The 25622-nt window shown below is 43.5% G+C and overlaps 1 protein-coding gene across 1 annotated transcript in view; it reads left to right on the top strand.

The window, feature by feature from the left end:
• CFAP298 (cilia and flagella associated protein 298) overlaps positions 1–25622 on the top strand; it is a 497670-nt gene that overhangs the window by 428284 nt on the left and 43764 nt on the right. The window contains exon 5 of the mRNA XM_044071424.1: positions 2215–2310. Within this exon, the coding sequence (XP_043927359.1) occupies positions 2215–2310 (96 nt within the window). The remainder of the gene's footprint in view (positions 1–2214; positions 2311–25622) is intronic.

Consider the following 25622-nt stretch of genomic DNA (forward strand, 5'->3'; position numbering starts at 1 on the left):
GAACCGAATTGGAAACAGTAGCACACCCCGTAGCTGGTTGTGACATACTAATGGCAGAAGGACTGTATACTGAAAGTCATAATAATGTGGCAAGACTGTTGCACTGGGGATTGTGCAAACATTATGGTACTGAAGTGGCTGAAAAACACTGGAAACATGAGCATCATAGAAAATTATGTTTATATCACATGGGATCATCCTGTACCAACAGTTCGAAAGGTAGATGCTAGAAAACTGGATGTAGTGGTCCACGAAAAGAAGACAGAGATAGCATTGTTCATTGAAATTGCTACACTCACTAACTACAGCGTCTTGCATACCGAGAGACACAAAGTCATAACCTGTCAGTATCTGCAGGCAGAAATGAGAGCAATGTGGAAAAAAGATACCCAGACATTTCCAATAGTAGTAGGAGCAATGGGTCTTGAGAATTTACAGTTGTATCTAGATATGTTACCAATCCATTTAACCCCATACAAATTGCAGAAGGAGCCATTACTGGGCACATTATGGGTGCGGCAAAGACCACTTTTGGCTGACATCAAAGAGTGAAACAATACTAATTTCATGAACTTTAATCGTACTTTGACTTAGGAATGGGGTCCACTCCTGTCATGGTATTAGAAATCCAAAAGATTTGGAGAAATTAAAAAAAGTATTATATTCATAAAATACCAGGGAGTAGTCTAAGAACTAAACCAGCACAAGAATGGAGAAGAGATTTTGCCTATAGGGATAGCTCTGGTTAGTGATACAGATAATAGGCAAAAGGGGGCCGGAAGGTATTGGAGAAAACTTTCAAAGGAACAGGTATTGGGAGCAAATAACTAGAAAGAGAAAGGTAATAGAATGGGTAGAGGCCAAGAATTTATTTGGACTACAGGTTAGAGATTGCCTTCCCTGTCAAGGATTGATATCAGAGTATAGACAAAGAGAAAGAACTAGGGGGCTCCTGAATGAAAGACTGGCACTGGTAGAGTTTTTAATAGAATCTAGAACAGAAGCTGCCGTTAAAGGAGTAATTAGTAAAGCCTATAAAAAGCATATAAAATATTGCATGATAATTATAAGAATCAATCAGAGGAGTTTAGAAAGGATTGGAAAAAGAGATTGGATAAACAATTCACAATGAGACACTGGGGGGATATATGTATAGCTCCCAAATATGCAACAAAGTCTAGAAGATTTAGGATTTTTGCCTGGAAGTATTTACATAGGTATTTTTATACCCCAAGTAGACTCCAAATAATTTTTCCTCAGGTGGATGGCAAATTGGAGGTGTGACAGGCATGAAAGAGGTGTCTGGGAACATATTTTTGGGAGTGTAATGAGCTGGCAGACATTAGGGATTCCCTGCAGACCACTCTGTCGAAGATGCTGGATGAGCAGATTGGATTGACTGGGGAGATGATTTTTTTTTAGCAGAATCGGAATTGCCTAGACCTAGTAAAGCCTTGCTAAGTTTAATTATGGTAGCTGGCAAAAAAAAAGCAATTACTAGAAAATAAAAATTTATGTGTAGACCAACTTTCGTAGAAATAGTGAATATAGTAACAGAGATAAAACAACTGGAATTGGGATCTTTAGAAAAGGGAAGGAGCAAACTACATAGGAACAATATATGCAAAGAAGGAACGAGGTTTAACAAGCAGGATTTGAATGAGCTGTAATGCTTAACTGACAATGATTGGATAGATTTTAACATATATAATGTTTGCAACTACAGTTGTTTCAATGGTGTCTGTGATGTATAATGTTTGCAACTAATGTGCTGTCATTTTATTTATTTTTCATGTATATAAATGTAAGATTGCCTATGTTACATGCGAAAATTTAATAAAGATGCTTGTTGGGAAAAAAGAATTCAGAAGTGAGCTTAGCTTGCAGTATTAACATTTCTCTTCATGTTCTGAAATTGTTTAATTTTACTTTAGGGTAAGTATTGTTTTCTTTTTATTACTATCTCCTGTTTTTCTTTTGTATGCAGTTCAAACAAGTTCTCATTAATAGTAGTACCTTCTGCACAGCAATAATAGAGGCAAACTTTTAGTAGGCCACAGTTTGGTTTTAACTTGTCCCTTGTTCAGTTTCATTTGCAAAATTTAGTCACACTGAAGCTTTCCAGACTGACATGAACTGCCTGAATTGAGTGTAATAAGAATATCATGATATTTTTTTTCTCATACCTTTTCATATTCCATTTGATGTTAACAGAGAGGAAAAGGAGCACCTGCACGCGAGCCTTTAATTTCTGAGGAAGAGCAAAAACAGATGATGATGTATTACTACAGACGTCAAGAAGAACTGAAGGTAAGGAAACCTTTTTCTTTCTACCAATAGTGCTAAAACATTTATTGCTTCTGTTCCATTTTTTTTTGCTTTACTAGATATGGTTATACTTTAAAAAACATATTTGTTGGATAAGTTTGACTTGCATTTTAAGTTAACATGTACCATTGACAGAATTTATGTAGTTTTATGCTTTGATCATGAGGTTACCAGTTAACTGAATGATCTGTATAAGAATGTATTAAAATCCCAACATTTTTTACACATTTGAATGGTATGTTATCTGTGTATATTGTTTGCATATGTTGATAAACATGTTTATTTTATATTTTGAGTTCCTTTGTTAACAGGTAGATGCTTGTCATTATGATCATTGGTGCAGTGGCCTAAGCTGTATGTGTGTTATCCTGCATAGGATATAACAGCTGGCCAACTTCCAAAGCTTTAAGGGCACCTTCTTCAGGCACAAACCTTTAGTCAGTTTGAGTTGAGCTGACTAAAATTGGGTGTGGGTGATTTCTCCTCTCCACAGGAAAGCTCCGAAGGGCTATCCTTTACATCCTTTCGAGGATCAACAGTTGGCTAACTCTGTTCATTGCTGGGCAGATACATTCCAGTCATGAAAAAAAAGCTTCCTCTTTACACAAAAAAAAAAAAACTTGCCTTTTCTGTAAAAGAACTGTTTTTAAGCCAAGAAGAGTATTTTTGTTGACTGTCTCTTGACTGTTATGACTTTTTAAATGGGATCACACTTTTGTGCTAAAAAGTTGTTTAAAACTACTTTTTCTGTGGAGAATTTTTTTTTGCTACTTACCAGTTTTACTGACTATTGCTGCTAAGCTTCCCAGTGAATCTAGCACCATTTTTGGCTTGACCATGGAACAGTGTACCAGTTCCTCAGTTGGACATTCTTCCAGCTACAAAATGAGAAACATTGTTGAGCAGCCTTTGCCACCACAGCAAGCTGGTAATTTTCCTCAGGCTCAGATGGGTGACCCAGTTGTGGCCAAAGCTGGTTCCTCAGACCACTTATCTTTTTCTTCTGAGCCACCATAGATGGGCTGGAGGGTTTAGACATGTCCTGTGCAACTATTGGTGTTCCTCAGAAGGCAAGGGAAAGCCACTCTTGTCAGTCTTGGGAAAAGGGGCAGGGAAAGCACCTCTTCTAGGCTAGAACATTGTACCCATCTGTAGGAAGGCTGTTCTAGGACTGTTTCTTCAGAGATTTCTGACAGAAAGAAAACAGAAAACAAAGCATTTGTCTTCCCAGTATCGGTTATACTGGGCAGGAGTAATTCATTAGGTTTAGCTCAGGGTCTTGACCTTTCTTATAAAGCTATTCCTGGTAAAAGAAGAAGGGATTCCTCTTTTCCTGAAGAGGTTCAAGAGTCTGAAGTGTAAGGGGACAGATGCATTTTTTTTCTTCTCAGGTTTCTGACTCAGATTCTGAGGAGAGTATGGTATCTGATTATCCCAGTGACGTATTTCTTTCCCTGAGACTATTTCCAGGAAGAATCAATGTTTTCAGTGAGCAGATAGTAAGGTTTCTCAATTCCTCAGAAAATATGACTTATTACCATAGGAATTTCTACAACCTTCACATATTCCTCTAGTTTACTGTGTCTTGGAGGATGACTTTGTCAGAATCTGCAATTTCTATGACAGTCAGCCTGCTGCCCCTAAAAAACAGATAGATGATATAAAACTCCTCAGTCTTTTAATCTTTTTGTATGTTAATCCCAGACCTGAGCCAGTAGCTAATGGTTTAGTGAATCTAGCTGTTGTTAAGCATTTTAATTATAATCTCTCTCATTTTGACAAGGCTGAAAAGCCTTTTGACAAATTTGGGGAAAAGTTGTATGCTTCTGAAGCTTTAGTTTTTAGAACTGTCACACTCATATGTTTGCCCTGACGAACTGTGAAAGTATGAAGAATGTTTTGTCATCATTTTCCTCATGTGAGAAAAAGTCTGCTTTATGTAATTTGCTTTGCTCTGTTTCCCAAGTCAGTGCCCCTTATTTTTAAAGTGTGTCTGCGACTGTGGAAACTGCTGCTGGAAATATTTTTAGGTTGTTTACCTGGCTGCATTCCCAGAGCTTTCCTGAGGATGTCAAGAATGAAATTTTGAATTATACCTTGGACAGAGATCTATTTCTATTGCAGAAATCATCAAAAAGTGCGATGAGGAAAAAGCTGATTCAGGGAATCTCTCAGATTTTTCAGCCTTCCTTCTCCAAATTTTCCAAGGGATTCTCTGCTCCCTCCTCTAACTTTAGCAAAAATCAAATGTTTAAAAAACAGTGGTAGGGACATTCTAATAAGAAATCAGGAACTCCACAAAACAAAGGGCAGTCAGTATGACTATATGAAAGACCTTGTCCCCCACCCCACCCTGACAAGTCCCTTAAATTTCTCCAAAAGTCTAAATTTCCATTCTCTGTCTTTTGCAACAGATTGTGTCAAACAAAAAAGGTCATGAATGTGATCCAGTTAGGCTACATATGGCTGTGGGAGAGTAGTCCTCCTTTCCAGGGGATTTGTCTTCATCTGTCATACCAATCTCTTCTCTTTCCTCCTGTCTTACAACACTTGCTATCGTCGGCTAAAACATGCTGTTCCTTCTCTTTCAGGATACCTATTTTTTTTTCTTTGAAGTTCATTTTTATTTTCAAACTTAATTAACATTGAAATTAAAAATTAACAGTGTGCAGGTCACAAACAGCAAAACATAACCCTGAGAAATAAATGTTAAAATGCAGAAATGTTCTGATTACTTCCAATAGAGAAGGTCCAATAACTTTAATTTGGATTTAAAGATTCACCAAGCACTGCCGTAGTTCTGACTTAGCCATCTGTCAGCATTCCTCTCTGAATTAGGCCTGATGCCATCAATAGGACAAAATCCATGCAATGTGTATTGTGCAATCTCCCCTTACGACCTCAGGTCCAGAGATCAAGATCTCTCCCCAGTTACTGTCAATAAATCCCAATATCTCCATGTAGCAGAAAGTTTCCAAGCTCCACTTATTCTTCTTATCACAAGCTCCAGGGACTCTAATGACTGCATAATCTTTATGACCTCTGTCAGTAGGGGGTGGTACCTGGATTTTCCAATTTTTAGTAATAGCTTTTTTTTTTTGCCATCAACTAAAGAAGGCTCAGTAAGGCAATTTTTTTGAGGAGAGACTGCAGGACTCTAAGTCTAACATAGCTAGAACATGGTCTTGGTTAGTTCCAGCTCTTCTCCTACTACTTTTTTACTGATTTGTGTCTTGTTCAAAAGAAGCTAAACTGTCGCACTCCCAGAAAATATGTTTAATGGTACCCCCTAACCTTATTCCTGCACCTCCAGTGGTTCCATGGAAAGATCCTACCAAACATTGGCGTGTACAAGTATTCGGAATTGCCTTGATCTTGTTGCCTCACTTGGAGTTTCACAGATGCTGATCCATTGATCATCTGTTATTTGAATTTGTAGTGATTGCTCCCAAGCTATCCTAAGACTCTGTGCCAAACTCTTATTATCCCCATGTAGAATCTGATATGATGTAATATGGAGCATTTGTTATTGTTGTATGGAGAGACCCGACTTTATGTACCAACTTAATTTCTGCGGTTTTACATATGCCCCCCCCCACATGCTTAAACCTATTTTTAGCTTTCTCGTACAGTTCTCTGTACATTAAAACATCCATCCAGTGTAAGATATATTCCATTTTAGCAGAGTCCCAAATTTTAACCCACTCTGAATGTGTAGTTATTTCCCAATACCTGAGTACTCTTTTGTGTTGCATCCAGCTGACACCCACTGTATTTTCACAATGCCGATGACCCCTTCTAAGTGTGGTTCCAATAGGGGTTAATAACCATGTCCAGTCTAAAAAACCTCTGGATGCCACTGTTTTTCCAGTGCCTGGACAGAATGTGCACTGGGTGAATTATTACTCTCTTATTCCATCAGCTGTATTCAAAAAGCCTGTTTTTCCCGACTAACCCCCCTCTCCTCTCTGCCAAAACATTGTTTCTTTCTATTTTGGTTGATATGCACCATCTGGAGTAGATAGATCAGTCTCAGTTGCGTAGCTTCAAAAGTAGCCTCTTACTCTCAGAGCAGTTAGTCCACTTTGCGAAACCGGGAGCAGTAACTTCTCCTAACTATCCCTTGGGGGTTTACCCACCCAAATCAACTTTCTAAGCTCCCTTCAGATTACCTCATCAGGGAAGAAAAACTGGCCCACATGTAAAATAAGAGTAACCAAAAACATCTTCACCTATTGTATTTTGTTATCCAAATGCAGCATTAACACTTGATATCCCCTATTTTTATAATTATTTTCCACTTTCTTATGTTACAGTTACATTTTGCTGCCTCTTCCACATTTTTAATCAAAGCCCAAGCTATTTGATCTTGTTATGTCCCCATAGAGAGGGATAATCCTGCAATAAACCAAATGAAGGTATGTAGTTAACAACAATTACCTTTGTTTTGTCTTTATTATGCGTGTATCTTGAGAGCCCCTAAAAATGCCTGAACCAGTTGAATATCTGCAGAATCTGTTGCTGGATTTGCAGCAAATAAAATATCATCAGCAAACAATGCATCCAAGTTTAACCCTGTATTCCTGAGCTTGTTATTTTTTTGCGCCAATGGTTCAAGGTACAGGGTAAAAATCGGGAAAACAAAGACAACCTTCTTGCATGCATCTCCCCAAGATAATGGTGGCAGATAACCTACCACATAATTCCTCTTGTGCTGTGGCATGATGATAGAGGTTTCTTATTAGGTCGGTTGAGGGAACAGAAAACCACATTTCCTCATTATCAACCATAAGTACTAGGAGATCCTATCAAATGCCTTCTCTGCATCCAGTGAAATTAATAGTAAGGGCCTCCCAACTTCAGCTTCTTTTGATAATATTAATGGAGTGTTACCAATACAGAATGTTTGACATCCTCCAACAAACCCATATTGGTCTTTGTCCGAATGATTTGGGAGTACCCACAACAACCTTCTAGCTAACAATGCTGATACACATGGTTTAGGACTGAAGTAGTTCTGTATGCTGTGAGGTAATGTAGGTCCTTACCATCCTTTGGTATTACTGAAATAACTGCTTCCTTCTTGGAAGGAGCCTGACCTGTGAATAAAATCTTATTTAATAGGCACAACCAATATCCCTTTAATATTTTACTTCCCTATTTCCACATCTAATATGGGACGCTATCCAGATCAGGCACCTTTGCTGATGACTGGGCTGCCCAAACTACATTTAATTCCTCTATAGTAAATGCCTGTACTAGCTTTTGGGTCTCAGTTTGTCCTAGCCTAGGAAGTTAAGAATCACCCATAAAAAAACTTTCTACCTTTTCCTCCATGCCAACTATGGTCTCCTCCTCCTCCATATAAAGAGAACCAAAGAACACCCAGGAAGATTTTTCAGGATATTTAATGGTGATTTTGTTAATCTCTCTGTCTTTGGGTCTCTTATTTTAACTACCAGATGTCTTCCCCTTTGTTTCCTGGCCCTTCTTGTCAATTAGTTATTTATTTTTTGGATTCTGGGGTTTTTATCAAAAAATAGAACTCTCAGAGATCTTTGCTGCTGGTCTCTCCATTGATCAATAAAGTTCAACAAAGCCTCTGAGATCTCACACAACACAGGTCCTCTACATTGCCCTATCTAGCTGCTCTATATCCTTGTGAGCCACATTTTTATCCTTCTTCCATATCTACCTTTCCTTACACTGGATTTGTGTTCTTAGTTCAGTTTTTTAAACCGCCTAACCATGTTAAGTATAGAATACCTGCGCTCTGTAAGTACTTTCTTCAAGGATGCATTTACCCAGTCTATGATATCTGGTCAGCTCCGCAAATGAGAGGGAAATCTCCAGTATCTGTCCAGGTTAACTTCTTCCATCATAATGGACAGAAGGACTGGACAGTGGTCAGAGAAAATAGGGTAGCATCTCTTTATGTGCAGTAAGATACTTGTGTTCATTAGTTGCATAGTTTGTCAAACCTAGTATTTATCCCCCCAATCTCCCTGAGAAATAAGGTAAGTCTAGTTGTCTTGCATCATACTTCAAGGAATCTACCAGGCCAAATGTATTGCAGTACAACTTAAGATGCAAGCCCTCCCTAGTAGGTCTCTGACTTCTGGGACCCCCACTTACATCTGCTGTATTACAAATGACATTCCAGTCACCTCCTTTAACCGGAATACGCTGTTGAAAGCTTATTATCTCTCCCAAAATTGGCCACATGTCCTTAACAGTGCCTTTTAGCCAGAAGATATAGAGCCTAAGGAGATCCTTTTTCCCCTCCAACCCCCCCTAAATATTGCAATTCTGACTTGCTTGTCTCAGAGTTTCATCGATAACCAAGGGAACTCTTGGAGCTATCAGAATTTTAGTCCATCTCGTTCTGAAGTTAGGCAGCTCAGCAGAAATCCCAATAAATCTCCTCTGCTGTATACAAGAGTCATGTTCCTTAGTTGAGAGAGAGGTCTCCTGCAGTAATGATATATCAAATATGTCAGTACTCTACTTTTAGACCATCAACTAATCCTTTTACATGCAAAGGGAAGTACTTTCAAGTGCTTCATTCATTATTTTATATTAAAGGACAGCAATGGGATTCTATTATTAAATTCTCAACTTCTCTGTCCTTTTTCTCCCTATTTACTATCCCTGCTATGAATAAATAACAATAGAGCATTTAAAATATTTTATATTGACTGTTTCTCTCCACTAATACAGTATTGTACTGTACTGTGTTGGTTTCACTTTCAAAAAACTTTTGTCTCACCCCGGAAAAGTCTCCAATTCACTGATGTCATCAAGGCCACTGGATACAGGTAGTTTTCTGGCCATTTCCCTCCCCAAACTGACATCACCATTACCGTCTTAAAAACCTCCCCATGCTGTGATGTCACAGTTCCCTGATCCTTCCCCCTACCTATACAAAAAGTAAAGGCTAGAATAAGGAAACAGTACGAGTCAAGTCTCCTGCTGTGAGCTTTCAATCACTGTATGTAGCAGCTCAAATTACCCTTAGCACCTTGACAGCTCGGAAAGTTATTTGTGAAGGGGGATGGGGGATGAGTCAAAGTAGTAAAAATTCAGGCTTCACAAAAGACTGCAGTTTAGCCATTCTAAAAAGAAGCAGCAGTAAAAAGCACTTTGAAAGTCTCTTCTGTGCCATTTTAATGTTTAATGTTTTATGTTTGTGTTTTAAGTAGTCATTGAATGGCATGAAATGTAACTTAAAACTAACTGAAAGACAGCAGTGTATGCATGTAAAATCAGTGCAGTGACAGGAGCTTTAAGAAGAAAGATGCCTGCTTGATGTATTTTTTTTTACAGACAAGCACTGAATTATGGGATACCTAGAGGCAGACTAAACAATCAGAATTACTTCAAGATGCCAGACTCCATGTGGTCTGACTCATAAATTAAGTATAAAAATATTTAGAAACCTGTAAATAGTCCCAGAGTGGTATTAAAATGTAGAAAACCCCAAACCATGATGAAATAAACATGATGTTATGTGATCCTATCTCGCCTACATTCTGACTGATGGGTTCGGAGCCGATCCTCGGCTCCGACTCGGCACGCTTATGCCAAAGAGCGAAGTCTCTTATTGGCTGAGCTTACTATATCCCAGGATGCACCACTACCAGTCCCCCAGATCTCGTTTGCCGCTAACAAGCAAAGACGTGGTCTCGAGCTGGCTGAGCTAAGTAGTGCTTTTTCACTTACTTTCCTGTCAGGAATTTTTCTAAATCTTCAACAAAAAGCTGTTTTAACAGCTATCTCGTGTTTTTGTGTTTGAGTGAGCATTTTCTGTGAAGTTTTGTGTAGTGAATGCGTTTTCTCTGACTAGAGGTTCCATTTGAGTTTAAGGGCCTTCCCCTGTCAGTCCGTTGTTGTTCAAGTCCCTTTTTATTTAGGGGCTTTTGGACCCCTTGGTTATATTTGTCTATTTGTGACAGCCTTTGTTTCAAAAAAAAAAAAAAAAAAAAAAAATTTTTTCTGTGATTGTTAGTGTTGGTTTTTGGCTAGTTACACTAAGTTGATTGCTATAATGTCTCAGGCTCCTAGGCCTTCAGGTTTTAAGAAGTGCACTAAGTGCAGCTTCAAAATGTCTATTACAGATGACCACTCTCTCTGTGTGTACTGTTTGGGCGCCAAACACTTGCAGGAGTCCTGTAGTGTGTGTCACGCGTTTTCCTCGAGGGTCCTCCAAGAGAGGAAAAATAAACTTATTCTAAAAGGCCTTATTAAACCCTCTTTTGAAGAGGCATTAGCTTCCTCTCCTTCTCCTGCTAAAAAGAAAAGGGCGTCGGCTCCGACCAGTCCGTCGGAACCGACCGCCAAAAACATAGGCAGGCTTCTCCTTCGGCTCCACGGACTTGGGCCGAGGCGAACGGTCTGCCTCGATGCCTCCAGCCTCGACTCCTCTGGGTTGAGCCGGCGTCTGGGGCGTCGAGGCGGGTCACTTTCATCGGCCCCTCTGATCTCGGAGCCGATGAAGGTTGTCGCTCAGACACTTCCTCCTCGGCCGAAGCCCTCTTCGGCACCGATGGAATTTGGTTTGGACATTCCTTGGCGCCGATAATTGTCGAGTCGATTCGGGCGGTCCCCTAGTCCCTTGGAGCCGTTGGAGAGGCCTACTCGGACCCATTCGGTCTCTTCCAGGTCATCAAGGATGTCAGATTCGGACATAGACAGGGTGCTCCAAAGACTTTTCCAGTCCCCAGTCTTTCAGAAATTTGTTTCGGCTCCGTCCCAATTGGCTTGGAGCCGATAGCTATTCCATTGCCATTCCTCCTCCGACCGCTTGGCTCCGTGGAGCAGGTGCTGATGGAGCCAGTGGAGATCCTAGGGTCGGCTCCGACCCTTACTCCAACCCGGCCTTGGTCCAAGTTTAGCACATGGACTTCTTCGGCCGGACCCGGGGGTGACGTTTCGGGACCAATGCTGTCGGTTCCAAGCCTCCCTCTCGGTGCTTCAGCCTTGGGACTTCCGTCTGCTATCATGGCTCGGAGACTGGACCCTCCCAGGATTCTGGGGTCCGGCTTTCAGAGCTATGAGGAGTGCATTAGCCAAGTCTTCTTGACCATCTCTACGGCCTTACCGGCACCTTCCTGGGCATGGAGACTGGGTCTTTGGCAGTTCCCCTGTCTCTAGGCAGCGGAGCCCGGGGCCTGAGGTTACCCCACTGGGGTTCCCCTCCTCCTGAGGGTCTTCGGAGTTGTCTTGGAGGAGCCCCAAGGAAGAGATCGTGCAAGAGAAAGCACGTGGACTCCCCCGATGAGTCTCTTACATCGGACACTGATCTTGATGATGCGGAGGGGTCCCCAAAGTCATCCTCGGATGATGTCTCATTTGCAGACATTCTAGAGATCCTCAAGCAACGAGGCGGCTGGAATTCCAAACCCCCCGCCGCTGATGAGTCTGTGTTCCTCAAGGCCTTCGGGGCTCAGCCCTCCGCCTCCTGGGTGTCTCCGCCCTTCGACGAGCTCCTAGATTTGGTTTGTCGGGCGTGGGAACATCCAGATACTGTGGAACCAGTGCCTTCTCGCCCTAACAAATTTTTGTCTGCCCCACCCAAGAAGGAGTTCTTAACGAAAGGCGTGGCTGTAGATGCCATGGTGGTGGCATCTGCTACCCAGCAGGACGTGGCAGAGGCTTCAACGTCCGTCCATCCTCCTAATAAGGAGTCTAGGAGCATGGACCAGTACGGGAAGCACACCCTGACTTCAGCGGCCTTTACTCTGAGGTCCCTGAATTATTTGGCACATTTCACCAGACTACAGAGGGATCTGGTCAAGGAGCTCTCAGATTCCCTCTCGGGTAACCTACCTGAGCAGCTAGCCCAGTCGGTTAGCTCTCAGTTGGCTATCCTTACCTCGATTTCTAACTTGTCCATGAGGCTCATTTCATATGCGGCCGAAGGCGGGCAAGCGGCAGGCACAGGCGTGGCTCTACGGAGACAAGCCTGGCTCCGTTATGTCATTTCGCGGAGGCCTTCAAGTCTTCCTTTGCCGGCGCTCCCTTTGATGGGTCCTCTTTGTTTGGACCCAAGGTAAAAGACACTCTTACCGCTGTGAGCAAGAGGGAAAGACTTTATCTGCCGTAGGAGCACGTTATTCCACTCCCTTTCGCCTTATCCCAAGGCTAAAGAGGAGGGAAGATGTGGTTCCATAAATCACAGAAATTCTTTCCTCAACAGCAGGAAGATTCCCCTTCCAGAGGCAGAGGACGGGAAATTCTTCTGGGAGACGCCGTCCCAGAGGCGGCAGAGGCCCCCCGCAGCACTGGAGACCGCGAGTCCTTTCGTGGCTCTTCAGCCTCCCACACTCCATGAGGGATTGCCCGGCTGTGCTGCTCGAGCCAGTCTGGTGCCGTTTGCCAAGCACCTAAAAGCCTGGGAGTCTATTACTCAGGACAGATGGGTGCTTGGATTATTGCGGAGGTTACACCATTCCCTTCACACACTCACCCCACCGTCCAAAAAAATCCCGGACCCACCACCCAGTCAAAGGGAAATTGCAGCCGTAGAAGCTTCAAAGCTGCTAGAAAAAGGAGTCATCCAACCGGTCCCCACAGACCAGATCGGATCCGGAAATTACTCAAGGTTCTTTTTAGTGCCAAAAAAGACAGGGGACCTGAGACCCATTTTGGATCTCAGCAAACTAAACCAGTCCATCATGAAGTCCAAATTCCGAATGGTCACTTTACAATCCATTCTCCCATTGTTGGAGAAAGATGTTTGGATGGGCTCCATAGATCTCAAGGACGCCTATTATCACATACCGATACATCAGGCGTCCAGGAGGTATCTGCACTTCAGCCTGGGAGACAGTCATTTCCAATTTTGTGCACTGCCCTTTTATCTCACCACAGCCCCCAGGGTGTTCACCAAGTGTTTGGCAGTAGTGACTGCTCACCTGAGGAGTCTCGGATTCCAAGCGTTTCCCTATCTGGACGACTGGCTCCTGACTGCCACCACCAGGCATCTACTACTAGAGAACCTACAAGCCACCATCTCCCTGGGTGCTGCCCTGGGAATTACATTCAACTGGTCAAAGTCTGTCTTGCTGCCTTCTCAGCGCATAAGATTCATAGGAGCAGAGATAGACTCAAAATTAATGCGAATCTTCCTTCCTACCGAAAGGATACAAACATTACAAGATCAAGTCCGAGCCCTGCTTCTAAGATCCAAAGCCCCAGCCAGGATGGTCCTGCAACTTTTAGGTTCAATGTCTGCCATGGTTCTCCTAGTTCCTCTGGCAAGATTGCACATGAGGATTCTTCAGTGGTTGTTATCGACACAATGGTCGTTTCAGGATCTCCCCCTCAATCATCACATACTGATTACAGAAACGTGCAAACGGGACCTCCGCTGGTGGCTTCTGCCATCCAATCTGAATCAGGGAAGACCTTTTGTTATACCCCCTCCGGTGGCCACCTTGACAACGGATGCCTTCCAGACGGGGTGGGGGGGGCATTGTCTGGGCAGGTCAGTTCAGGGTTCTTGGCTTCCAAACGAAACATTTCTCCATATCAATGTGTTGGAAATGAGGGCTGTACTTCTGTCCCTACAAGCCCTCCACAAGTTTCTCCCTCAAGGCATTATCGCCATCCACACAGACAACATGTCGGTGGTCTGGTATCTAAACAAACAAGGAGGGACCAGATCTTACCCCCTTTGCAGAGAGGCCATGAGGGTGTGGGAATGGGCAGTGGCTACCAAGCGACCCACATTCCAGGAAAATCCAATGTATTGGCAGACAGACTGAGCAGGACTATTCACTCTCCTCACGAGTGGTCTCTGAACGAAACAGTAGCAGCTCAGATTTTCAAACGATGGGGGATTCCGTGCTGCGACCTGCTTGCAACACCACAAAACACGAAGTGCAAAGGTTTTTCCTTGACCCAGCGTCAGGGAGGCAGCTACGGATGCTCTAGTCCAACCTTGGCCAACAGGACTGCTTTATGCTTTCCCTCCGATTCCACTCCTCCCAAAGTCATCCAGAAAGCTTCCCAATTGGGGTCCACAATGATTCTAATTGCTCCGTACTGGCCTCGTCAGGTATGGTTCCCCTACCTACAGAAATATACTCTGGACGGTCCTTGGTTCTTGGATCTAACACCGGACCTTCTGGTTCATCAGTCGGGACAACAGCACCAGTCCCTTCACACTTTGAGATTAACAGCTTGGCTCCTCCACTTCCGACTTTAGTCAGAAATCACACCTTGGACCCGGAAGTTATTCACATTTTATCTTCAGCCCACAAACCCACCACTAAGAAATTGTATCACAGTAAGTGGATGAGGTTTGCTATCTGGGCTCAACTCAGAGGTTTAGACCCTATTACTGCCCCGATACCAGAGGTCTTGAAATTTTTAACATCCTTGTTTAATCAAGGATCTTCAGTCTCTACTATTAAAGTCCAACTAGCAGCTATCTCCAAATTTCACGAATCCATAGACCCACCGTTGATGAGCAGCAGATTATGTAAAACTTTCATGAAAGGTGCTGTGCTTTTAAGACCCCCAGTTTTTCATCCTGCGCCTCCGTGGGATCTTGATTTGGTACTTGCCTTAACATCTTCCCCTTTGAACCGGCTGCTACATGTGAGTTGAAATATCTGTCTTGGAAAACTGCCTTCTTAATTGCAATTACCTCTGCAAGAAGAGTTTCAGAACTTCAAGCCCTATCTATCAAACCACTGTACTTGATTTTTCACAAGGATAGAGTATCACTTAGACCTAACCCATCTTTTGTCCCAAAAGTTTGCTCTAATCTCTGTCTCCAACAATCTTTAGAGCTACCAGTTTTCTTTCCAAAATTTTCAAACAAAGCGGAATATACCTTCCATACGTTGGATGTTCACAGGCAATTACGCTTCTATCTAGATAGGACTCAGCAAATTCGGATAACAGATCAATTGTTTGTGTCCTTTTCAGATAATAAACTGGGTAAAACCATCACTAAAGCTACTATTGCCAAATGGATTAAAGATTGCATAACTCAAGCATGTTAAGTTGTCTATCTCGCCTTCATTCTTGCTGGATGGGTTCGGAGCCGACCTCGGCTCCGACTCGGCCACTCTAAAGCTCGAGAGTTGGTTCCACCGGCTCGAGGCTCCCCTTATATCCCACAATGCTAGGCGAGAGTTATCCCAGATCTCGTTTGCCGCTACAGCTTCGAGGTTGGTTGTTCTACCGGTTCCTGGTGAGTTTAAGCTTTTTCTATTAAAAGTTACTCTTTTTACCCCTTTTTTAGTTAATTATTATCAAATTAGTGTAGTTCTTTGAACTTTATCCCCGACCTAATTTTTTCCCGTTTTTTGTTTAAAAGAACTTTTAGTTCTTCCCTTAGGCCTTGGGCCTTTCCCTCCCTAGGGAGTGTTTGTGTAGTTTAAACTACTGTTTACTGTACTTTATTGTACTTTATTTTTTAGTATTTTTACTAAAGTAGTTATTTTGACAGGGTATAACTGGTGTGTTTGAGTGTGTGTTTGTGTTCACCAGTTAGGCTATGTCTAAAGAAGCAAAGGTCTCCGGATTCAAGAAGTGTGATGCGTGCTGTCAGAAAATGTCTCTGACAGACGCTCACACTTCTTGTGTCTATTGTCTGGGGCCTTTGCACCTGCAAGACTCCTGTGCTGTTTGCCATGGCTTCAGCCCCAGGGTCCTGCAGGAAAGAAAAAACAAGCTAATTCTGAGAGGCTTGTTGAAGCCTGAGGATTCCCTGTCTGTCTCAACAGGGAAGCCCTCCAAGGCATCGAGGTCTTCGGCTCCGGCTTCTGAGCCGAGACCTCAGGTTGTTCAACCTTTGCCTTTATCGGCTCGGCTGGAGCCGATAAGACTCAGTCCACAGTTTCTGTGGCTTCTCGGCTCCGGCGGCCGAGGTTATCGTACCGTGTCGGCTCCGACAAGATCTTGAGCCGACAACCAGAAAGAGGTCTAGGTCACCTTCTCTTGGCTCCGTTCATTCGGCTCCAGGATCTCCCCTGCTGTCTGAGCGGAGCCAAGGTCTCATTCCTCTAGGTCATCGAGGCTGTCCGATCATGACCTTCAGAGGGTGGTGAGTCGACTACTCAAGTCTGAGGCACTAGCCCAGATGCTTCAGAGCCCGACTCATCAGTCGGTGCCTGCCCGTCCATCAACTCTTTCCTCCTTGACTCTCTTGAGTTCGGGCCGGGTCGTGTCGGAACCGAGACTGTGGTCACCTCGGGCCGAGACAATTGTCTTCGCTCCGTCGTCGTCCGTTTTCTTCCATGGAGGAATCTCGGCGCGGACTTCCCTCGTCGGCTCCGAGGGGTGAGTGGCATCGGACCCTTGTCCGACCCCTCTCCCTCTCGGTGCTTGGCGCTGGTGAGTTCGGCTCCGACATCGCCTCAGAGCCATCACTGTCGGTGCCGAGGGGTCCTTAGCTCCTCGGGCGGGGACCTCTGGCTCTGCCTGACAGGGTGCTTTCGAGGTCATGCGGAGTGTGTTAGAGCCTGGCTCTACTCCACAGTCTGCTCCGTCAGCCCCTCCCTCTATGCTGCCTCAGGGTAAATCGACTCACTCCCTCATCCCGGACCGCAGAGAGCCAACTCCTCAGGAGCTCCCTTTGGGATTTCATCCTCTTCGGAGGGGTCTCCTGATTTGGCAGAAGAGCCCGCTCGGAAGAGGAAGTGCAAGAGGAAGCACATTGACTCACCTGAGTCTATCACTTCCGACACAGATCTGGATGATTCTGAGGGTTCCCCCCGTTCCCCTTCTGAAGATGTCTCATTTGCAGTCATTCTGGAGATCCTTAAACAGAGGGGAAATTGGCCAGCCCTCAACCCTTCGGAGGAGAATCTGTGTATCTTGAGGCGTTTGGCTCTCGTCCTTCCACCTCCTGGGTGTCCCCCTTGACCCCCTCATGCAGGTGGTTGCTAAAAGGCTTGGGCGGCTCCTGATTCAGTGGACCCCACTCCCAGGAGACCCTCCAAATTCATCACAGCTCCATCAGACAAGGAATTTTATCAAAAGGAGTCTCTGTGGATGCTATGGTGGTAGCTGCCGCCACAAAGAAGAAACTGGCTGATCCTTCAGTGCCTGTCCATCCACCTAACAAGGAATCTAGGTCCATGGATAGGTACGGGAAGCGGATGTTCTCCTCAGCGACATTTACTATGCGTTCACTGAATTACCTGTGCCATTTCACTCGTCTTCAAAGGGACTTGATCAAAGAAGCGAGTGAAATGCTGAAGGACCCTACAGCTGCAGGTTTCCAAGAGAAAATGAACACGCAGCTGGCTATCCTTAATTCTATTTCCAACTCCTCCATGCGCCTTCTCTCTTATGCGGCCGATGGAGCGAGCAGAGCCGCAGGAACAGGGGTAGCCTTACGTAGGCACGCCTGGATGCGGCTATGCAATTTTGGAACCTTTCAAGGCGTCTTTTACGAACTCCCCTTTTGATGGATCATCTCTTTTTGGTCCACAAGTGAAAGAATCCCTGACTAGGTGCGAGACTGATGGCAAGACCCTTTCTGCCGTCGGAGTCCGTTTTTCTACTCCTTCTAGGCCTTACCCCAAAGGCCAGAAGGGGAAAGATGTGGTTCCGTAAACAATCCCAAGGGACTTCGCCTGGCACAGAGTCGGTTCCCGCCAGAGGCAGAGGGGAACAACAATGGTAGACGCCCCTAGAGGCAGAGGGGTCCGCAGAACCAGGGCAATCGAAACGTTCTCCGATAAGCCCTTTCAGCATCCCTGGTGTTGCCCGACTGCCCATCTTCGGAGGCAGTCGGGGAAGATTGTCACTGTACCCAGAAGCCTGGCTATCCTTGACACAAGACAAATGGGTACAGTCCATCATTTCGAAGGTTATTCTATTCCCTTTCTTCGTTTTCCAAATCAGTCAAAAATCCTTCCAGATGTCCCACCGCTCAAAGGGATATAGCAGCTTTGGAAATTTCAAAACTGCTTGCAAAAGAGCTATTCAGCCAGTGCCAGCAGACCAACTAGGATCCGGAATCTACTCAAGGTTCTTTTTAGTTCCAAAGAAAACAGGGGACTGGAGACCAATTTTGGATCTCAGTATCTTGAACAGATCGGTCAAGAAAACAAGATTTCGGATGGTCACGCTGCAATCCATTCTTCCCCTATTGGGAAAAGGAAACTGGATGTGCTCTATAGACCTTCAGGGCGCGTACTATCACATAAAAATGAACAGGCGCTCCAGAAGATTTCTCCGCTTCAGGCTGGGAACCAGTCATTTTCAATTCAGGGCCCTGCCCTTTGGTCTCACCACTGCCCCGGTGTTTACCAAATGCATGGCAGTGGTAGCTTCTCACCTGAGGCGACAAGGATTCCAGGTGTTTCCATATTTGGACGACTGGCTCCTCACAGCTCCCACCAAGCATCTCCTTCTGATGGCCAGAGATTACACTTTTCGTCTGTCAAAACTGGGTATCTCAATAAATTCGAAAAGTCTGTTTTGTCGCCTTGTCGTACTATTACCTACATAGGCAAAATTAGATACTGTAAACATGTCTGCAACACTAACGAACCAAAGGATATCAGACATTCAAAATTGGTATCACTACTTCTCAACAACAACAGAGCCAAAGCCAGGTTAGTTCTAAAGGTGTTGGGAATCATGGCAGCGGCCATACCCTCCTTCCATTGGCCAGATACCACATGCGGATCCTTCAGTGGATGCTCTTTTCTCAATGGTCATACCAGGAACTTCCAATGTCTCACACCATTATGATCACATGCGTTCAAAAGCATCTCATGTGGTGGATGTCTTCCCCAGCTCCTGTTGGGAGACCATTTGTTCCACCTCCTCCGGTTGCTACTCTGACTACGGATGCCTCCTGATCGGGTGGGGGCATTATCAGGGCAGGACAGTCCAGGGCACATGGCAACCAAAGCGAATGCCACTTGCACATAAATGTTCTGGAGATGAGAGCAGTGCTTTTAGCGTTGCAAGCCCTTCAACACTCTCTTCCCTTGGGAGCGATTGCAATCCAGACAGACAATATGTCTGTAGTGTGGTACATCAACAAACAAGGCGGAACCAGATCATACCCCTGTGTCGAGAAGCACTCAGACTGTGGCAATGGGCGATTTCTTCTCAGCGTTTTCTGATAGCAACGCACATCCCGGAAGTCCAATCACATTGCGGACAAGTTGAGCAGAGCTATTCTCATGCCTCACGAGTGGTCTCTGAAAGACTCTGTAGTGAGAGAGATTTTTCTCAAGTGGGGTCAGCCTTGCTGCGATCTTTTTGCTACTCCCCAAAACAGCAAGTGCAGAGAATACTTCACTCTATTCCCTTTACCAGGCCAACCCAGCAGGGACGCTAGTCCAAGTTTGGCCCGGGGACTTCTGTATGCATTTCCTCCTTTTCCACTGATCTCTCAAGTAATACAGAAAGCTATCGCTCAGAAGGCCTCGTTGATCCTCATTGCTCCTTACTGGCCTCGACAAGTGTGGTTCCCCTTTCTGCATCGATTTCTTTTGAGCGCCGTGGAATCTGGACCTAGTTCCAGATCTTTTGATCCATCAGTCGGGTCAGTTTCATCGCTCCTCCCTCTCTGAACCTCACTGCTTGGTTCCTCCACTTCCAACCGTAGCCAGGCTTCCTCAATTATCTCACTCTGTTAGAGATATTTTGATAGCTTCCCATAAATCTTCCACTCGAAGATTTATTTGAGTAAGTGGAAAGCGATTTTCATATTGGGCACAAGGAAAGGACATAGATCCTTTCACGCTTCCATCCAACTAGTCCTCGATTTTCTTGCTGAACTCTTCCATGCAGGTTCATCTCCATCTACTCTTAAGGTTCAATTGGCAGCTATTTCTAATTTCCATGTGGGTATTTCTGAATCCGCCCTAATGTCCCACAAACTCTGCAAAGCCTTTTTGAAAGGAGTTTTTCTTCTCAGACCTCCTGTAAGAAATCCTCCTTCTCCTTGGGACCTAAATTTAGTTCTTGCTTCTTTGATTCTTTCCCCTTTCGAACCTGCAGCTTCATGTTCCTTAAAGTTATTATCATGGAAAACTCTCTTTCTGGTGGCTATCACATCAGCTAGAAGAATTTCAGAACTTCAAGCACTCAGTTGTCGTTCTCCTTACCTTGTGTTCCATAAGGACAGAGTTTCCTTACGAACTAACCCGTCCTTTTTACCTAAGGTGGTTTCAACATCAAATCTAAACCAATGCATTGACCTCCCTGTCTTTTTCCCGGAGTATTCAAATAGGTCTGAACAAAAATTACACTGTCTGGATGTTCATCGTCAATTAAGGTACTACTTGGACAGGACGAAACAATTCAGAAAATCTGATCAGCTGTTTGTCTCCTATGCGGAAAGCAGAAAGGGACTTCCAGTTTCAAAGGTATCTTTATCCAGATGGCTAACATCTCTGATTACCCTTGTTTATGAGATTAGACACAAAAACTGCCTAATAAGCCTAAAGCCCATTCCACCAGAGCTTTGGCTACTTCTCTAGCCTTTCAAGACAGACTGCCTATTGACACCATTTGTGCAGCGGCTACTTGGGCTACTCCTCACACTTTTATTTCCCATTATAAGTTGGATTTAGCTTCTAGGCATAGAGCTAATTTTGGTTCCACTGTTCTCAGGAGTCTGTTCCGTTAGGCCACCGGGACAAGGTGCTAGGGACCGGTCCCATCCAGCAAGAATGAAGGCGAGATAGACAACTTAACATATAGAAGTTATGTTCTTACCATAACGTTCCATGTTAGTTGTCTTCTTCTTGCCTTCTTCTTCGTCCACCCTCCTTCCCCTGGCCTGGACAGACCTAGAGGAGTTGTGATCGTGACCTCTCTTTCTACCACCTCTTTCTTAGCTATATGCTATTATGCATATTTCTTGTTTCAGGATGTAGGTCACCCTTCTTCTTCCTGTTGTTAGAGGTGGATTCTGTTTTTCACAGTTATACTGTTTCTGTTATAAGCTGGGGTTAGCTTACAAACGAGATCTGAGATAACTCTCGCCTAGCATTGTGGGATATAAGGGGAGCCTCGAGCCGGTGGAACCAACTCTCAAGCTTTAGAGTGGCAGTCGGCCGAGGTCGGCTCCGAACCCATCCAGCAAGAAGAAGGCGAGAAGAAGACAACTAACATGGAACGTTATGGTAAGAACATAACTTCTATTTATTCCTCTTCAAATAAGCAACTTACAACACCTGTCAAAGCTCACTCTACTAGAGCTATGGCTACCTCTATTGCATTCCATTCCAAGCTCGCTATTTCTGAAATTTGTGCTGCGGCTACTTGGTCCAACCCGCACACTTTCATTTCCCACTATAAATTGGATGTGGCATCTAAAGGACGAGCATCATTTGGTTCCACGGTACTCAGGAGTGTTTTCCAGTGAGCCACCCAGGATTTAGGTGCTAGGGACGCTGTCCCATCAGTCAGAATGTAGGCGAGATAGGATCACATAACATCTTTTAGTTATGTACTCACCATAACTTCAGATGTTTGGGATCCATCTCGCCTACATTCTAATACACCCTCCTTCCCCCTGCCTTGGAGATCAGAAGAGATTGAACGGTTTGGGTTCTACTGTTTTTTATCTTGTATCATCTGTCAATGTTATATAAGCAGTGCATGCGTGTGTGCATGTATGCGGACAAACTAGATCTGGGGGACTGGTAGTGGTGCATCCTGGGATATAGTAAGCTCAGCCAATAAGAGACTTCGCTCTTTGGCATAAGCGTGCGAACCCATCAGTCAGAATGTAGGCGAGATGGATCCCAAACATCTGAAGTTATGGTGAGTACATAACTAAAAGTTTTTTTAGTCTGTGGGTGCGGTTCTCCTTTAATTAGCATTTAATCCCCAGGAAGGGATAATGTCTGATCCTCCTTCCCTTGACATTCATTTCCATCTGTGGATAGTCAAAATAAGGATTTTATTCAAGAATGTTTATGGTGTCAAAGAAAGATTCTTGGAGACTAGTTTTGGATCTTTCCTTTCTGAAACAGCAAGTGAGAGTGCACAAGTTCAATTAAAATGCTTTCACATCACAATCTGTTACCCCTTTTTCATCATTTGAGTTTCTTAATGACTTCAGACTTAAAAGACACAAATTACATTCCTATTCATCAAGATTTCAAGTGTTTCTTAGGTTTTGTGTCTGGATACCATTATCAATACTCTGCCTTACCATTTAGGCTATCCACTGCTCTCAGAATGTTCACAAAGTGCCCAGCTCTTGTGATAGCCCACTGCAGAATGCAGGGTAGCCACCACATTTTCTTGTTTAGATGATTTGCTGATCTTTGCAGAGCCTTTTTCAAAGTGTCAGGAATCTCTTTGGTAAGGGATCTCCTACACAGACTGGAATTCCAAGAGAACATTTAGAAGTCTTTTCTGATTCCATCTCACAGAATACACCTCAGTACAAAGTGATTTTGATTCACAGGAAAAAATAGATCTATCTTCTATTTCTGGGATTTTCCACTCAGACTTCCATCTCTGCAAAGGAATTCCACAGGATTTTGGGCCTCATGGCATCCATAATTCTCTTGATATTTCTTATAAGACTCCACATGAGAAAGATACAATGGTATCTAAAATCTTTCTGGTACATCAAAGAGATGCTAATTTTATAAATGTTTTCAACTCTCAGAATCATCTGTGGTTCCCGGGACGTCTTCAGATGTTTACACAAAACACCGCATTGATGTCATACATAAGCAAGGGCCTTTCCCCCTTGTGCAGACTAGCCATGTTACCATGGGATTATAGCTTTACAGCACAATCTCACTCTACAAGCTTCTTACAAGATTTTGCTCTGACTGGATGCAACAGGCAAGCTGAGCAGGAGCAGGGCAGAACCTGTTGAATGGAAACTGAATCAGGAGGGGGGGGGTCTTCCAAGATTTGATCTATCTATAGGGAGTACCTCATTAAATCTTTCTGCCTCCTCTCTATATAATCAACTGACAAATTTCTTATCCACGACTCCATGCAAGAATTCCTGGAAGACAGATGCCTTTTATTTTCTTTGGACAGGAATGCTCCTGTATGCCTTTCTACCATTTCTGCTGGTTTCAAGGGTATTTGTAAAGATTCCTAAGGACTTCCTAAAGATAATTGTGGTGACTCTCTTTTGACCCAGGCAACACTGATTCTCCCGTCTTCTGGAAGTGGCTGGGGCTGAGGCAGATACCATAAACTTCCTTGCAGACTGAAATTACTCATACAAGATCAGGGTTTTTGATGCATCCCAACTCCCAACAACTGCAACTGACTGAATGGATGATAGTGTTTTAATACCTTTTAGGCACCTGTTTTGTAAGGATGTGCAGCAAGTATTAATGAAGGCAAGAAAGCCTGGTACTAGAAAATCATTTATTAGCAAATGGAAAAGGTTTTATAGCTGGTTCCAACAAAACAGCCAGCTACCATTCAGGGTTAGTATCTCTTTGGGTTCTACCTCATTTGTGTGAATTACTGTCCTATAATTTGTCTTATTCCCCTTTAAAGGTTCATTTATCAGTCATTTCAGCATTTCTGCCTATGGACTCCCCCTCTTTCAATGCAGTCTCATGTCAAAATGTTTTTTGAAAGGGGTTCTGCATAAGATGCCTCCCAGAAAACCAGTGGCACCTTCGGATCTTAGTTTTGCATTAGAAAAACTAACACTTGGTCCAGTTGAACCAGCTCATTAGGCTGACTTGACATTCGTAACATGGAAAACAGTCTTACTTGTTGCTTTGACCTCTGCAAGAAGAGTATCTGAGTTGCAAACTCTTATGCTGGGTCAATCATACCTCATTTTCCAAAAGTATAGGGTTTCCTTGAGAACTAATCCTTCTTTTCTGTTTAAAGAAGTACCAAATTCCATCTCCTTGTCCTTTTTCCAGAACATAAAAATGAGGGAGAAAGGATACCTCACACCTTGGATATCCACAGATAATTCTGGTACTGTCTTGATGGAGCAAAGTCTTTCAGAACTTCCGATCAGTTGTTCATTTCTTATGAAGGTAAGAAGAAAAAGCAATCTGTGTCAAAGCAGATTATTTCCAAATAGTTGTGTCAGGCTGTTACCTTTTGTTATTCCTATCAAAACAAACTTATTCTAGGCAGGGATACGACTCACTCTTCCAGGGCCTTGGCTTCATATGTGACTTTTTGGAAAAGCTGAGATTCTAGAAGAAGCAACTTGGTTCTCTGTGAGTACTTTTACAAAACACTATAAACTAGAATGTTGATTATTGCCACTGCCTCCATGGCAGTTTGAGTTAGCTGCTAAGAACCCAGTACTGGTCAGCTTTCAAAAGCTCAGACTCCCCCCTCCTTCTCTCTTCCTGTGACAGCTGATTGGCTAACTGTATCCTGAGAGGGAAGTCTACTGCTTTGACATGAAGTACTGTTAAGTCTTCTGCCACCCAGAGAGGAAAGTCATGTGACTCTTCACAGGATTCGCTGCTGATTTTTCCAGCTTTTTGCTCAGATAAGGCCCATTTGTGGACCCCCTTCCTAAGGTTACCACCTGTCCCACTTTGTGAGGGATAATCTCTCTTTGGGCAGTTGTGTCCTGCAAAGAAATAAAAAAATGGCAAATGTCCTGAGATTTTAGGACAAACTTATTTCGTATATTTTATGTAATACTTGCATAAAACAGTTATTCTGTATCTGAAACACCTAAATGTTATAAGAAACAGAATAAGCAACTAAAATGCTACAAGAGTAAGCTTTTATTTAGGCAAAAAAGTGAAGCTCTGTCCTTTGTAAGTTTGTACCAAAATGTCCTACTTTGGTCATTTGAAAAGGTGGCAACCGTACCCCTTCCTCTCATTGTACTATTAGATTTATTATTCTCTATTTTTACATGTATTTTAATGTTTTATTTCTGCCAGTTTTTACAGTAATTCCTCTGAGAATGTTTGCAGTGTGTGTTTGACTTTGGTCTTTGGCAAATGCTTGTTTTTACTGTTTCTGAGGAAGCTTTCAGTATTTCTGTCTGAAGTACAATGTGTGTGTGTGTGTGTGTGTGTGTGTGTGTGTGTGTGTGTGTGTGTGTGTGTGTGTGTGTGTGTATACATTTAGTTGCTAGAGGCCTGTCTTTACTGTTGTTACTCTGCTTTATTTTCATATTTTGACAGGAAAATACTGCAGAACCTGAATATTTCAGCACTTATACGTTATTTACTATATGCATGACTCTGCTGTCTGTATTTTTTAACATCGGATCATGATTTCACTGCAGATGAAGTTATTTGAATGTACTATAGACATTTCACTCTGTATTACAAGAAAATATAGTTTCGACTTTTTTGTAAAAATAGCACAGTTTG

Source organism: Protopterus annectens, chromosome 5.part0, assembly GCF_019279795.1.
Source record: "Protopterus annectens isolate FY-2018-M chromosome 5.part0, PAN1.0, whole genome shotgun sequence".
Classification (NCBI taxonomy): domain Eukaryota; kingdom Metazoa; phylum Chordata; order Ceratodontiformes; family Protopteridae; genus Protopterus; species Protopterus annectens.